Source organism: Lagenorhynchus albirostris, unplaced genomic scaffold, assembly GCF_949774975.1.
Source record: "Lagenorhynchus albirostris unplaced genomic scaffold, mLagAlb1.1 scaffold_435, whole genome shotgun sequence".
Classification (NCBI taxonomy): Eukaryota; Metazoa; Chordata; class Mammalia; order Artiodactyla; family Delphinidae; genus Lagenorhynchus; species Lagenorhynchus albirostris.
In genome coordinates this window covers 13,086-29,422 of record NW_026783345.1, presented here as the reverse complement: position 1 = coordinate 29,422, position 16,337 = coordinate 13,086, and the positions used below count along the sequence as shown (strand labels likewise).

Here is a 16,337-nt window from a genome sequence, read left to right as displayed (position 1 = left end):
TATTCCAAAGGAATGTGTTTCTTGAAAAGAGCTCATCATCAAAAAGTCTTTACAAGTATAGCGAGTTAAACAGGAAAAAAGGAAACCAAGGTTCCAGGAGATGATCCAAACTAGTTTATATGTGTTCAGCCAAATAATATCTACTGACAACAGGTGATGAAATTTAAACACTGAATATCCAAAAGGAAAGGTTTCTCTCAGAAACCCCCAGAAACTAGGCTATCTCAGTTGACAAGCCAAGTTTTAGGTTTGGTTGAATGGGTGCACCTTATAAAATGTCACTTCTTTGTTGAACTCAATATTTTTGTACATGATCTGCCAGCCTCAATCCTACTCCAGAATCTCGGTTGTTTGTCTGAATCTTTCTTATGGACTGAGGTCTTTAGCTTTTTTTGCAGTTGTACTTATGCTTTATTTCCCAGAAATTCCTAGTCTGTGAGCTTGGATTCATAGTTGTGTTCCAGTAATACCTAACAGAATTCTTTACATATAATTAAAACCAATTATACATTTGACGAATGAATACATGAATGTATGCAATTTAAGTCCTTTACAACTTAACTTTATAAATAAGAAAAGATTTGATGGATAGAAATTTCCAAAAGTTATGTCCTGAAATATTCTTTTAATAAAACTGCTATTTTCAATATGTGTTCTAAAGAAAATTCAGGTGCAAATGTAGTAATTTTTAAATGAATTTCCACCGAAATCTCAATGTAGAGAGGTATTAACTATGTGTTTCAGCATAGTTCTCAGCTTGGACCTAGGCAGTCTGTGGGGATTTTCCCAACATGAGCGAGATTAAGCAACCCGTCATAAAACAGGAAGCAAATGGAAGATTCCTTCTCCCAACAAGGCAGCCTCTGAATGTGGGAAAGGGAAAATGGGCTCAGTATTTCAAGACCAAGCACATACTTACATCATGGAGTGGAAAGGCAGATGAATAAGTGTGAGAATTTAGCAGTCTTTCAATCCCAAACCTTTTCTTCCCATCCTCTATGCCAAAAGGACACCGTGAGAGAATATAATAAACCTATAAGGTAAGCATAAAGAAACACACATTTCAGAACTTTATTCTTTCTATATTTTTTCAAGTCACAATTTAACAGAGTCTACTTTGCCTCAGTACAGGCTCTGATTATGGAAGGAACTTTCCCCTTTTTGTTTGGGGGAAGATGTAGAGGTTGGGGTTGTATGGAGTCACAGGTATTTCACCTCCTGGGTATGAGAGCTCCTTATTCCCTTGGGGAGAGGGGGAATGGGTCATATAAGTTATTTTTTTTCTCCTGTCCCAAGCTCCTCTGGGAGTCCTTTGTACCAGAATTCATACTATAATCAGGGTTTCAAGTTAGAGTCTAATACCACTGCTACTAATAGTTCAGGTAAGATAATATGGAGTAGAATTGACACTTGGCCAAGCTGTCTTGAATACTTTTCATTAATTACTCTGATGTTTTGAATAGGGCCTTTTCTTGATATCAGAATTTATTAACTCAAGATTATCACACCTCTGCAACTACTTTGCAATCATTTACATATTTTTATCAGTTTTTTCCTCCATATAATTTGGGCTTTGTGTCCTCTGCTTTTGTATATTTCTCAATTCAATCTCATCTGTTTTTTGTCTTGCAGGAACTTTCCAGTATTTCTGCTTTTCTGACTGCTGACTTTGGCCATTTTAGCACTGTTCTATTTTTTTTTCTATTTTTTTTTAATCTCAAAAAAAAGTTTATTTCTAAGGCAGGAGAGAATAGAGGTTAAAAGAATCTTCCCAAGCTGACCATAACTTTTTTTTTTTTTTTTTTACTTTTTTGGTTCCATAAACTTTATTTTCCCTTTTTTTAAAATATCTTTATTGGTGTAAAATTGCCCCACAATGTTGTTAGATTCTGCATATAACAAAGTGAGTCAGCCATACATACACATATATCCCCATATCCCTTCCCTCTTGCATCTCCCTCCCACCCTCCCCATCCCACCCCTCTGGGTGGTCACAAAGCACTGAGCTGATCTCTCTGTGTCATACGGCTGCTTCCCACTAGCTATCTAGTCTACATTTGTATATACCCTTCCCCCACCCTGTGTCCTCAAGTCCACTCTCTATGTCTGTGTCTTTATCCCTGTCCTGCCCCTAGATTCCTCAGAAACATTTTTTTTCTTTTAGATTCCATATATATGTGTTAGCATATGGTATTTGTTTTTCTTTCTGACTTACTTGACTCTGTAGGACAGACTCTAGGTCCATCCACCTCACTATAAATAACTCAATTTCGTTTCTCTTTATGGCTTAGTAATATTCCATTGTATATATGTACCACATTTCTTTATCCATTCATCTGTCAATGGACACTTAGGTTGCTTCCATGTCCTGGCTATTGTAAATAGAGCTGCGGTGAACATTGTGGTACATGTCTCTTTTTGAATTATGGTTTGGTCAGGGTATATGCCCAGTAGTGGGAATGCTGGGTCATATGGTAGTTCTATTTTTAGTTTTTAAAGAACCTCCATACTGTTCTCCACAGTGGCTGTATCAATTTACATTCTCACCAACAGTGCAAGAGGGTTCCCTTTTCTTCACAGCCTCTCCAGCATTTGTTGCTTCTAGATTTTTTGATGATGGCCATTCTGACCCGTGTGAGGTGATACCTCATTGTGGTTTTAATTTGTACTCCTCTAATGATTAGTGATGTTGAGCATGCTTTCATGTGTTTGTTGGCAATCTGTATATTTTCTTTGGAGAAATGTCTATTTAGGTCTTCTGCCCATTTTTGGATTGCGTTGTTTGTTTTATTGATATTGAGCAGCATGAGCTGTTTGTATATTTTGTAGATTAATCCTTTGTCAGTTGCTTCATTAGCAATTATTTTCTCCCATTCTGAGGGTTGTCTTTTTGTCTTGTTTATGGTTTGCTTTGCTGTGCAAAAGCTTTTAAGTTTCATTAGGTCCCATTCGTTTATTTTTGTTTTTATTTCCATTTCTCTAGAAGGTGTGTCCAAAAGGATCTTGCTGTGATTTATGTCATAGGGTGTTCGGCCTATGTTTTCCTGTGAGAGTTTTAGTGTCTCACCTTAAATTTAGGTCTTTAATACATTTTGAGTTTATTTTTGTGTATGGTGTTAAGGAGTGTTCTAATTTCATTCTTCTACATGTAGCTGTCCAGTTTTCCCAGCAACACTTATTGAAGAGGCTGTCTTTTCTCCATTGTATATTCTTGCCTCCTTTATCAAAGATAAGGTGACCATATGTGTGTGAGTTCATCTCTGGGCTTTCTATCCTGTTCCATTGATCTATATTTCTGTTTTTGTGCCAGTACCATACCATCTTGATTACTGTAGCTTTGTAGTATAGTCTGAAGTCAGGGAGCCTGATTCATCCAGCTCCGTTTTTCATTCTTAACATTGCTTTAGCTATTCGGGGTCTTTTGTGTTTCCATACAAATTGTGAAATTTTTTGTTATAGTTCTGTGAAAAATGCCAGTGGTAGTTTGATAGGGATTGCACTGAATCTGCAGATTGGTTTGGGTAGTAGAGTCTTTTTCACAATGGTGATTCTTCCAATCAGAGAACATGGTATATCTCTCCACCTGTTTGTATCATCTTTCTTTCATCAGTGTCATAGTTTTCTGCATACAGGTCTTTTGTCTCCTTAGGTAGGTTTATTCCTAGGTATTTTATTCTTTTTGTTGCAATGGTAAATGGCAGCATTTCCTTAATTTCTCTTTCAGATTTTTCATCATTAGTGTATAGGAATGCAAGAGATTTCTGTGCGTTAATTTTGTATCCTGCTACTTTACAAAATTCATTGATTAGATCTACTGGTTTTCTGGTAGCATCTTTAGGATTCGGTATATATAGTATCATGTCATCTGAAAACAGTGACATTTTAACTACTTCTTTTCCGACTTGGATTCCTTTTACTTCTTTTTCTTCTCTGACTGCTGTGGCTAAAACTTCCAAAACTATGTGGAATAAGAGTGGTGAGAGTGGGCAACCTTGTCTTGTTCCTGCTCTTAGTGGAAATGGTTTCAATTTTTCACCATTGAGAACAATGTTGGCTGTGGGTTTGGCATATATGGCCTTTACTATGTTGAGGTAAGTTCCCTCTATGCCTACTTTCTGGAGAGTTTTTATCATAAATGGGTGTTGAATCTTGTTGAAAACTTTTCTGCATTGATTAAGATTATCATATGGCTTTTATCCTTCAGTTGGTTTATATGGTGTATCATTTTGATTGATTTGTGTATATTGAAGAATCCTTGCATTCCTGGGATAAACCCCACTTGATCATGGCGCATGATCCTTTTAATGTGCTGTTGCATTCTGTTTGCTAGTATTTTGTTGAGGATTTTTGCATTTATGTTCATCAGGGATTTTGGCCTGTAGTCTTCTTTTTTTGTCACATCTTTGTCTGGTTTTGGTATCAGGGTGATGGTGGCCTCACAGAATGAGTTTGGGAGTGTTCCTCCCTCTGCTATATTTTGGAAGAGTTTGAGGATAGGTGTAGCTCTTCTCTAAATGTTTCATAGAATTCGCCTGTGAAGCCATCTTGTCCTGGGCTTTTGTTTGTTGGAAGATTATTAATCACAGTTTCAATTTCAGTGCTTGTGATTGGTCTGTTTATATTTTCTATTTCTTCCTGGTTCAGTCACAGAACGTTGTGCTTTTCTAAGAATTTGTCCATTTCTTCCAGGTTGTCCATTTTATTGGCATATAGTTGCTTGTAGTAATCTCTCAGGATCCTTTGTATTTCTTCAGTGTCAGTTGTTATGTCTCCCTTTCCATTTCTAATTCTATTGATTTGAGTCTTCTCCCTTTTTTCTTGATGAGTCTGGCTAATGGTTGTCAATTTTGTTTATCTTCTCAAAGAACCAGATTTTAGTTTTATTGATCTTTGCTATTATTTCCTTCATTTCTTTTTCATTTATTTCTGATCTGATCTTTATGATTTCTTTCCATCTGCTAACTTTGGAGGTTTTTTGTTCTTCTTTCTCTAATTGCTTTAGGTGTAAGGTTAGGTTGTTTATTTGAGATGTTTCTTGTCTCCTGAGGTAGCACTGTATTGCTATAAACCTCCCTCTTAGAACTGCTTTTGCTGCATCCCATAGGTTTTGGGTTGTTGTGTCATGTTTTCATTGTCATTTGTTTCTAGGTATTTTGATTTCCTCTTTGACTTCTTCAGTGATCTCTTGGTTATTTAGTAGCTTTTTTCCTGTAATTGATATCGAGTCTCATAGCATTGTGGTCAGAAAAGATACTTGATACAATTTCAATTTTCTTAAATTTACCAAGGCTTGATTTGTGACCCAAGATATGATCTATCCTGGAGAATGTTCCATGAGCACTTGAAAAGTAAGTGTATTATGTTGTTTTTGGATGGAATGTCCTATAAATATCATTTAAGTCCATCTTGTTTAATGTGTCATTTAAATTTTGTGTTTCCTTATTTATTTTCATTTTGGATGATCTGTCCATTGGTGAAAGTGGGGTGTTAAAGTCCCCTACTATGATTGTGTTACTGTCGATTTCCCCTTTTATGGCTGTTAGTACTTGCCTTATGTATTGAGGTGCTCCTATTTGGGTGCATAAATATTTACAATTGTTATATCTTCTTCTTGGATTGATCCTTTGATCATTATGTAGTGTCCTTCTTTGTCTCTTGTAATAGTCTTTATTTTAAAGTCAATTATGTCTGATATGAGAATTGCTACTACAGCTTTCTTATGATTTCCATTTGCATGGAATAACTTTTTCCATCCCCTCAATTTCAGTCTCTATGTGTCCCTAGGTCTGAAGTGAGTCTCTTGTAGACAGCATATATACAGGTCTTGTTTTTATATCCATTCAGCCAGTCTATGTTTTTTGGCTGGAGCATTTAATCCATTTACATTTAAGATAATTATCAATATGCATGTTCCTATTAATTACCATTTTCTTAATTGTTTTGGGTTTGTTATTGTAGGTCTTTTCCTTGTTGTGTGTCTCCTGCCTAGAGAATTTCCTTTAGCATTTGTTGTAAAGTTGGTTTGGTGGTGTTGAATTCTCTTAGCTTTTGCTTGTCTGTAAAGGTTTTAATTTCTCCTTTGAATCTGAATGAGATCCTTGCTGGGTAGATGAATCTTGGTTGTAGTTTTTTCCCTTTCATCACTTTAAATATGTCCTGCCACTCCCTTCTTGCTTGCAAAGTTTCTGCTGAAAGATCAGCTGTTAACCTTATGGGGATTCCCTTGTGTGTTATTTGTTGCTTTTCCCTTGCTGCTTTTAATGTTTTTCCTTTGTATTTAATTTTTGATAGTTTGATTAATATGTGTCTTGGTGTGTTTCTCCTTGGCTTTATCCTGTATGGGACTCTCTGCGCTTCCTGGACTTGACTGAGTATTTCCTTTCCCATATTAGGGAAGTTTTCAACTACAATCTCTTCAAATATTTTCTCAGTCCCTTTCTTTTTGTCTTCTTCTTCTGGGACCCAATAATTCGAATGTTGTTGTGTTTAATGTTGTCCCAGAGGTTTCTGAGACTCTCCTCAATTCTTTTCATTCTGTTTGTTTATTCTGCTCTGCAGTAGCTAGTTCCACTATTTTATCTTCCAGGTCACTTATCCATTCTTCTGCCTCAGTTATTCTGCTATTGATTCCTTCTAGAGAATTTTTTTTTTTTTTTTTTTGGCTGCATTGGGTCTTTGTTGCTGTGCACACGTTTTCTCTAGTTGCAATGAGTGGGGACTACTCTTCGTTGCAGTGCGTGGGTTTCTCATTACGGTGGTTTCTCTTGTTGTGGAGCATGGGCTCCAGACGCGCGGGCTTCAGGAGTTGCATCACACGGGCTCAGTAGTTGTGGCTCGTGGGCTCTAGAGCACAGGCTCAGTAGTTGTGGCGCACTGGCTTAGTTGCTCCGTGGCATGTGGGATCTTCCCGGACCAGGGCTCAAACCCATGTCCCCTGCATTGGCAGGCGGATTCTTAACCACTGTGCCACCAGGGAAGCCCCCCTTCTAGAGAAATTTTTACTTCATTTATTGTGTTGCTCATCATTGTTTGTTTGTTCTCTAGTTCTTCTAGGTCCTTGTCAAACATTTCTTGTATTTTCTCCATTCTATTTCCAAGATTTTGGATCATCTTTACTATCATTACTCTGAATTCTTCTTCAGGTAGACTGCCTACTTCCTCTTCATTTGTATGGTTTGATAGGGTCTTATCTTGCTCCTTCATCTGCTGTGTGCTTCTCTGTCTTCTGATTTTGCTTAACTTACTGTGTTTGGGGTATCCTTTTTGCAGGCTGCAGGTTTGTAGTTCCCATTATTTTTGGTGTCTGCCCGGAGGGGACTGGTGCATGTGTTCTGGTGGATGGGGCTGGATCTTGTCTTTCTGGTGGGCAGGACTGCGTCCAGTGGTGTTTTGTGGTGTCTGTGAACTTATTATTATTTTAGGCAGCCTCTCTGCTTATGGGTGGGGTTGTGTTCCTGTCTTGCTTGTTGTTTGTCATGGGGTGTCCAGCACTGGAGCTTGCTGGTCATTGAGTGGAGCTAGGTCTTAGCGTTGAAACAGAGATCTCTGGGACATCTCTCGCCGATTGATATTATGAGGTCTCTGGTTGTCCAATGTCCTGCACTCGGCTCTCCCACCTCAGAGTCTCAGGCCTGACACCCGGCAAGAGTACCAAGACCCTGTCAGCCACACGGTCAGGTACATGGAGAGTTTTGTGCCTTTTGGGAAGTCTGAGGTCTTCTGCCAGTGTTCAGTAGGTGTTCTGTAGGAGCTGTTCCACATGTAGATGTGTTTGATGTATTTGTGGGGAGGAAGGTGATCTCCACATCTTACTCCTCCACCATCTTGAAGGTCCTTCTTCCTAGCACTGTTTTAGATATACTTCTCTTCACCTCCCCTTTTAAATATTTTATTGTTTAAGGAATTGTTGATTGCAATGTTTGTCACCCTTGACAAACATTAGATAATCATCATTATTTAATCTGGTTATTCATTTTAAGGGCAGTTTAATATTATGTCTTGGTAAATAAATGATACTTTATGCAAAATCGTTTTGATTTTTATAAATAATGTGATAAATATTAACTATTTTACATACTTTGGATTATTTCCCTAGGAAAGATTCACCAAAAAGATTCTCCAAAAATAACTCTGCACTGGGGAGCTAACAAAGTGGAAAATTTTACTCTTCCAAATATTAAGACTTATTATAAAGCTATGGTAATAAATACAGCATGGTGTTGTCAAACAAAAACAAATCCAAACTTAGGAAAGATTTTAATGATTACTGCAAGTTGATGAGGGGAACTGTTGCAATAGAGAGATCTGGGAACATCTGAAAAGCCAAGCATAAAATGACTTCTTTTATAGGGAGAAGTAAGCCAAGTTCAGGAAGTGTCTTACTTTGTGTTAAGGAAGGGCTAGTTTACATGCCAACATTGGCTAAGGTTGAGGGTGCAGCAAAGTTTAGGGTCTTTTGGGGAAGTAAGTTCAACTGAATTTTGGTTAATTTACCTAACAGTCCTTTGTTTTCAGGGATCAATGAGGATACATAGTTCAGCTAACCATTTATGAAACAAAGAATGGGAATGTGTCTAATGTTTATCACTATAAAGTAATAACGAAAGGAAGAAATTGTAAGGGTAAATATAGATCTAAAATACTACTCAGCCACAAAAAAAAGAAGTCAATTTTGCCATTCACAACAACATGGATGGACCTGGGGGGTATTATTCTTAGTGAAATAAGTCAGAGAAAGACAAATACTGTAAGTTATCACTTACAGTAGAATGTGATATGTAGAAACTAAAATATAAAATAAATGAATGAACATAACAAAACAGAAACAGATTCACAAAGATAGAGAACAAACTACTGGTTACCAGTGTGGAGAGGGATGGAGGGAGGGGTGAGATAGGGATAGGGAATAAGAGGTACAAACTACTACGAATAAAATAAATAGGATACATGGATATATTGTACAGCACAGGGAATATAGCCAGTATTTTATAACTTTAAATGGAGCATAATCTGCAAAATTATTGAATCACTATGTTGTACAAAAAAAAAATGCCTAGTACATAGTAAGTGCTATTTAAGTGTTTGCTATTATTAACAGTAAGAGTATTTTAAGGAATCTCAAAATTATTTTGCACATTTGCAGGGTCACTGGATTAAGTATATACTTGCAAATATGATTACTTTAAGACGAATACAAATTTGGATACATGAGTTTGGTATATGTTAAAATATATCAATAAGAAAGAAAGAAAGAGAGAGAGAGAGAGAAAGAAAGGGAGAGAGAGAGAGAGAAAGGGAGGGAGGGAGGGAGGAAGGAAAGAAGGAAGGAAGGGAGAAACACAGAGAAAGAAGAAAGAGAGTAAAGAAAGATGGAGGGACGGAGGAAGGAAGGAAAGAACTGAAATTTCCCTGGTGCCAAATCTTAGAGCATTTCCTTTAGAGAACGTGTAATTATAAATTCTTTTTCTCCTCTCTTTGAGATGTATGTAAATATTTTTAAAAGCTAAATAAGCCTCTTGCCAGTTTCATAACTCAGGAGTGTTTTTCTTAAGTTTTCCAGGAACCATCTCTTTTAAATGTAAACATCAAGAAAGATAACATCCCTGTTTCCTTGGCTCTATGGGAGTGTAGTCTAGGCACCTGGTTCCAAGCTGTAACTACCTGCTCCACATAGATATATGAGAAGGTTTTATTTTTATTATTATTAATTGGGATAGAGACAACTAATACTGATGAACACTTCAATTAGCAGATGAATTTAGAATAAATTATGTGGCAAACAGTGCTGTCAAGTCAAACAGGGGGGTTATCTATGAATATTCTTTAAGTCATATAGGGAAGGGTGGTTCTTTGCAGTAAGCGGTTTTACAGAACAAGAAGAGTGGGAGATTTTTTAAAATTGTCCCGATTTTCTGGGAACAGAACTCAGTCAAAGTTCAACATTGTCAGTATGGATACAAAAACAGACATAGGTCAAAGCAGCAGAATAAAACCCAGAAGTAGATCTATGAATATCTAGACACATGAGTTATGACAAAGAGGGAACTGTAAAACAATATGAAAAGTTGAATGTTTTCAATAATTCGTGTAAGTCAAATGACTATACATATGGGGGAGAAAAGGCCTCTATTTTGCACCATGAAGAAAAATTAATTCCAAGTGGACAGTAGTTCTCAATGTGAAGAGTAAAATAATACAACTTCTAGAATACAGGAAATAACTTCATGATCTTGGTGGTAGTTAAAGGTTAACAGCTTTATTCATAAAGTAAAGGCTCGAGAAAGTAGACTACAGTTGACCCTTGAACAACATTGGGGTTGCCCAATGTTGCCCTTTGGGCAGCCAAAAATGTGAGTATAATATATAGTTTGCCTTCTGTACACAAGGTCCCTCCATATCTGCGGTTCCACATCTAAGAATTCAACCAACCATGGATCATGTAGTAGTGTAGTATTTACTATTGAAAAAAATCCATGCATAAGTGGACGCTTGCATTTCAAACCCATGTTGTTCAAGAGTCAATTGTGCATTAAAATTAAAAACATCTGTTTATGAAAAGAAACCATAAAAAGGATGAAAAAGGAAGCACAAAGTAAGAAAAAATCAGTAAAATATATAATGAATAAAGGGTTCAAAAAAAGAATATATAAACTGTTCCTACAAATCAACAAGGGAAGACTTAACTGAAAAACAAAATCAAGAGACATTAGCAGGGACTTAACAAAAGTGCCTATCTAGGGCTTCCCTGGTGGTGCAGTGGTTGAGAGTCCGCCTGCCGATGCAGGGTACACAGGTTTGTGCCCCAGTCCGGGAAGATCCCACGTGCCGTGGAGCGGCTGGGCCCGTGAGCCATGGCCACTGAGCCTGCGCATCCGGAGCCTGTGCTCCACAACGGGAGAGGTGGAGCATATCTAAATGCCCAATAAACATAAACAAGGAGATAAATCTCATTTGATATTGCAAATTAAACCATAATGATACATACACAAATAAGTTTCCATAGAAAGTAATGAAAATTAATGAATAAAATTAACCAACCATAGCTAATTTAATCAACCAAATAAATGTTGAGCCAAAGAAGCCAGACTCAAAAGAATACATACCGTATGACTCCATTTTTTATAAAGTTTAAAAACAGATTATGCTAATCTCTGCTGTTAAAAGTGAAACTCTACCTCTGCTGAGAGGGACAGGAATAGTGACTGGAAGGAGGCACTAGGGCTTCTGGAGGGCTAGGAAAGTTTTCTCTTTTGATCTGGGTGGTGGTTACATAGCTGTGTTCATTTTGTGATTGAATTCAAAGAGCAGTGCACACTTGTGTGCCTATCTCTATTTATGTTATGCTACAGTTTAAAAAGAAAGAAAAAGAAAGATTGGTACTTTTTAGTGTTGAGAAAGATATGTGGAAAACAGCATTCTCCTATGTTGTTAATAGGACTCTAAATTAGTACATAATTTTGTAAAGGGTGATAGTGTAACACATACACATTTTTTTTTCCTTGTCAATGGGAAGTTTCAAAACCCTAGGACTACAAATGGAGAGGAAATATTATTATTCAAAAGACTGAAAACAAAAATTAAAACAAAAATTAAAAAAAAGAAAGACTGAAAACAGTTTTAAATGGAAGGAAAAAGTTCTGATGTTTCTCAAATGCTATCTATTGTGAACAAAGTAATATGGCACCTGCCATGTCAGTAAACAAAGAATATTGCCTGCCACCAAGCGTCAGCCACTGTAGCCTCCCCACAACAGGGAATTCAGGATGGAGAAAAACAGGATACACGTCCTACATAGTTAAGAGGCATTATCAAAGGAATAATTTCAATGAGCCCAGACTCTTGCATCTTCCCATGCATAGAAAAGCACTAAAATCATTAACTTGAGATATCTGGTTTTTGTGATTAGCAGTAATCTTTTAATGTCCCACTACATGTATTTTTTCCAGCAACAAGTCCTATGTACCCTGGCTCCTCCCTTACCTGTTATAACAGTTCCTCAGAGTTCGCAGCAATGTCCTTGAATAAAACATAATTCTCAACTTTTAGGTTGTGTATTTTTTTCAGTCAACACCATATACAAAGAAATTAAAACATTCCATTTCCAGTTGGAATGACCAATATTCTTTCTGCTATGCACGGAATTTATAAACTAACTATAAGTTTATAAAACCATTTTACAAAAATCTTACAAAACCAAAGTCCTCTGGCTCTCAATTAAGTGATTTCCCCAATATTGCAAGAGGCCTCTCTTTGCTGTCCACACTGTCAACCACTCATTTTTAAACGACAGCTGGAGAAGTAGGGAGGTTAACAGCGTTAAGCGGTCCAAGTAGCCTTTCAAACCTGCCCAATACCACCGAACACTTATCAAAATTTAAACAGAAACATCTTGTAGACATAGTATCACACATGCACACATATAAAAGCACACACAGGCACACAACCCTTACACCAAGGGATGTGCCCAAAGGTCTTCTCTACCTACAATTCTGTTTCTTGATGAGGATGGAAAGAAGCTTGACTCATCTTCAATGAGGAAGAGCTCCTGCCGATGTCTGGTGAATTGGGCAGTGAAATATTCAGCATGAGGATGCTTCACATTCCTTGGGAGCTTCAGAGGCCCAAGCATACAGCTAAAAGGGATTTTGTCAGCTCGAGGAATATCACTCTCCTTAATAGGCATTTTGATTCCCAACACTTCAGCGTAAGTAACTAATACCTCCCAAGGGGCATGGATCTTGACAAAATAAGTTTTCCCATCTTCGGAGTTCTGTACAAGATGGAGGCAAAATAACAGAAAGATTACTGAGTTGAATAAAGAAAGAAAATTTTACAAAATCTCAAACAAATTAAAGACATCAAGTATTTTCAATTTATTGAAAAATTTCAGCAAAACTTTGCAAATGCTCAAAACAGTTATACATATTATACTTACATATATATGTATATATGTGTATACTATATGTGTGTGTGTGTGTGTGTGTGTGTGTGTGTGTGTGAGAGAGAGAGAGAGAGACAGAGAGAGAGACATAGAGACAGACAGAAACAAAGAATATTTTAAAAAATATATTTCAGGGTCAATGTACACTAGTCTGAAGTCCATAGAAACACATGTGGTTCTGGGAAATCTCTTAAGTTTTTAGCAACTAGCTATAGGCTTAGAACTGTGTTTAGGGTATATGAGAAATGCATACAAAGTATAAGATATACTCCCTCTTCTAACCCAGTTTTGATGTATCACCTACACCTAAAGGAGGAACTTTAGGTAATAAGGGTTCATTACACAGGAGAATAATTAAGTTACACATAGAATATGTGGTATAATTCATATTTACTAGTTCAGTAAAATACAGGGATGAATAAGAAGTAGAGACTATTAATTTAGAAGTAGAGAGTATTAGAGTTTCATGGACAGGGTGGGATCTGAGATAGGTCTTTAAAAGTAATTTTGAAGGAAATTCTAGAAAACCAGTAAATGGTAGGAGGTTAAAAAAAAAAACTTGGCATATTCATGAGCACAAAAAGTGTCTTGGCTTAACTAGAAGGTTGTGTTGCAAGATAGCCAGGTTAACTAGTTAGGGTGCTAGATTATAGGCTGCCTTCAAAATGACACAGATGTGAAACAAAAACCATGTCTTTACTTTCTCTGGATCCTGACTAGAACTATTTATGCCTATTTTTAAAGTGTTCCACTCATCCCTTATCATCTCAAATTCAGAGCACTGACCTACTTATTTACCTGGAAGACCACAGGCCCTACCTACCATCCTCAGTTACATGTCAGTAGCCAAAAAAGCTATTGTTTTACTCCCAAACACAAAGTCTAGCCAGTCAAAGGTTAGAGGAGAAGAAAACAAAACTTAAAAAACTAAGACTCTGATATAGATTAACAATTATATTTACCATTTTATCTTCAATTTCCAACTCAAGACCTGTTTTTCTGAGATTTTGTTCAAACTCTTTTCTTCTTTCCTATGGAAAAACAAATTAGTAGTATTATGTAAAACCCTTTTATTTGCCCAGTGATAAACAGACTTGTTACACAATGACTGTGCCTCCAGATGGTCCCTTGGTTGTATAAAAAAGTACTCTATGTATTACCCCCATCTGAGTGCCATGGCCTGCTTTTCACCTATATTATAAATCACAGTATAACTATAAAAATCCAATACATCTAGGAATAATCTCCAGGAAATATGCAGGACCTCTATCTGAAAAAAATGCAGAAAACTATACTAATTAACATAAAAAATTTGATAAACAGAGAGACATATTATACTCCTAGTTGGGAAGATTCAGTACTACAAAGATATCAGTGTTCTTCAAATAAACGACATATTTAATGCAATTTTAAGCCAAAATATCATCATGACTTTTTAATCATGAAGAATAATTTCACGTAGAAAAAGTAAAATTAAATTTAATTCAATTAAATGCAAATAATCATTACTGTGGGCTTTAAAACAATGATTAATTGTCAAAAAATCTTTTGGCTTTAGGATTTAAGTGTGAAAAAATTGTAACAGTGATTCAAGTATGATTTAACTCTTATGTAAGTGTGAAAAAGTGTAAATGTGACTTAAATGTAAAAAATTATGATTTAAGTGTGAAAAATAGTAACTGAAATTTTAAAAGGTTTCACTAGGATGTTACAGGACACATCTTCAAATGAATATGTCCACTTGAGAGATCTTCAAACTTTACAAGGAATAAAATATAATTTTAATGGGTTCTTTTTCTCCATTTCCAAAGTTTACTACATGTGAGAATATGTCTATGAATAATTCTCCTCTCTCTGATACCCTTTCACAATTGCCCTTCTCCTAGGTTACCAAAGAAAAGGCAGGCTGTGAACATCCAGGAAGGCAAAAACAAAACAAAACAACAAGGGGCAGAGAGGGACATTCAAAATATTGTTATCAGTATTAAAAAAAAGTGAATCTTCTCACTGTAGTAACAAATGCTTTTGCAAGTCATGTGGACACCAATTCTCTGAGTTCAGTAAAACTGAAGGCCGAGCTAAGAGGATTATTAGGTGACAGACCATTAAACATTACTTTTATGATAAATCACTTTGTAATTTGGGGCTATAATTCAGGAGCTCAAAAAAGATTCAAACTGCTAAAACAGTACCTTTTCTATTCCAACCTACTTACTTATCTGAACAAGCTTAATTTATACAAACATATATAAAAATAGAATATACTTGAAGCTGAACCATCTCATTCTAGGAATAATTCTCATTCATCTACAAATAAGGAAAATATTGTTTTCTGGGTTTTTTTAACATCTTTATTGGACTATAATTGCTTTACAATGGTGTGTTAGTTTCTGCTTTATAACAAAGTGAATCTGCTATACATATATATCTATCCCCATATCTCCTTCTTCTTGCGTCTCCCTCCCACCCTCCCTATCCCACCCCTCTAGGTGGTCACAAAGCACCGAGCTGATCTCCCTGTGCTGTGCGGCTGCTTCCCACTAGATGGCGGAGGAGTAAGATGTGGAAAATATTGTTTAAAGCCCCTGTGTTCATTTCATTATTTGACGCATTTAGGATGACTTTACTTTTGATGTTTGATAACTACTTGTCAAATATTGTAGTATATTCATGATGTTTTATCAATTATACACTTGTACAGTTGTAAAAAAAAACACCTCAAAACAAAAGAAGAAGTTTAAGGCTTACACTGTTCCGGTGAAAGGAAATAAAAACATTTCAAGGTATATACACATTTGTTGTAGCAAACTTAAGACTGAACAAACAATAAAAGACTCCCAAAGATAAAACACTTAAATTAGGAAAAAATTACGTGGACAGAGTGGAAGGAAAATTTTAGGTGGAGAAAAATAAATGATGTAAAATTCAAAGTGTTAAAAAAGAGTTTCTTCATATAACTCATTTTTTAAAATAAATGATGGTGAGTGTCAAATTTCCATGGTATTTACCTTCTAGAGATATATGCTAAAAACTGGACCATTTACAAAACATTATAGATTATATCCTTTGCAACTACTGAAATGTATGATAAATAATTGTAGTTGGGGAAGACTTGTAGATGAATCAGGCTTTCAGGGGAAGTCCAGGAGTTCATTTTAGACCTGCTGAGTCTGAGATTCTGTAAGACTTCCAAGTAGAGATGCAGAATAGTCACAGGGGAAAGAAGTACAAACTGGAAAGGTAAACGTTGGAATTAGCACAAACATGGTTTTAAATTTTAAAACTGTGAGACAGGAAGCATCATCAAAGAAATCAATGTAGGCTGAGAAAAGAAGAGGATTAAGGACTGAACCTGAGGCACTACAATAACAAGAAATCAGGGAGAAGAAAAGATTGA

General features: G+C 36.2%; 1 protein-coding gene across 1 annotated transcript in view; it reads right to left on the bottom strand.

Annotated features, from left to right (window-relative positions):
* Nucleotides 1-919: 919 nt before the first annotated feature.
* Nucleotides 920-16,337, bottom strand: part of LOC132514284 (anoctamin-5-like) — a gene marked incomplete at its 3' end in the record, with an annotated part of 28,199 nt that continues 12,781 nt past the window's right edge. The window contains exons 4-6 of the mRNA XM_060138909.1: nt 13,903-13,971; nt 12,485-12,769; nt 920-1,033 (exon numbers count right to left, since the gene is read on the bottom strand). Coding sequence (XP_059994892.1) covers nt 920-1,033; nt 12,485-12,769; nt 13,903-13,971 — 468 coding nt within the window. The remainder of the gene's footprint in view (nt 1,034-12,484; nt 12,770-13,902; nt 13,972-16,337) is intronic.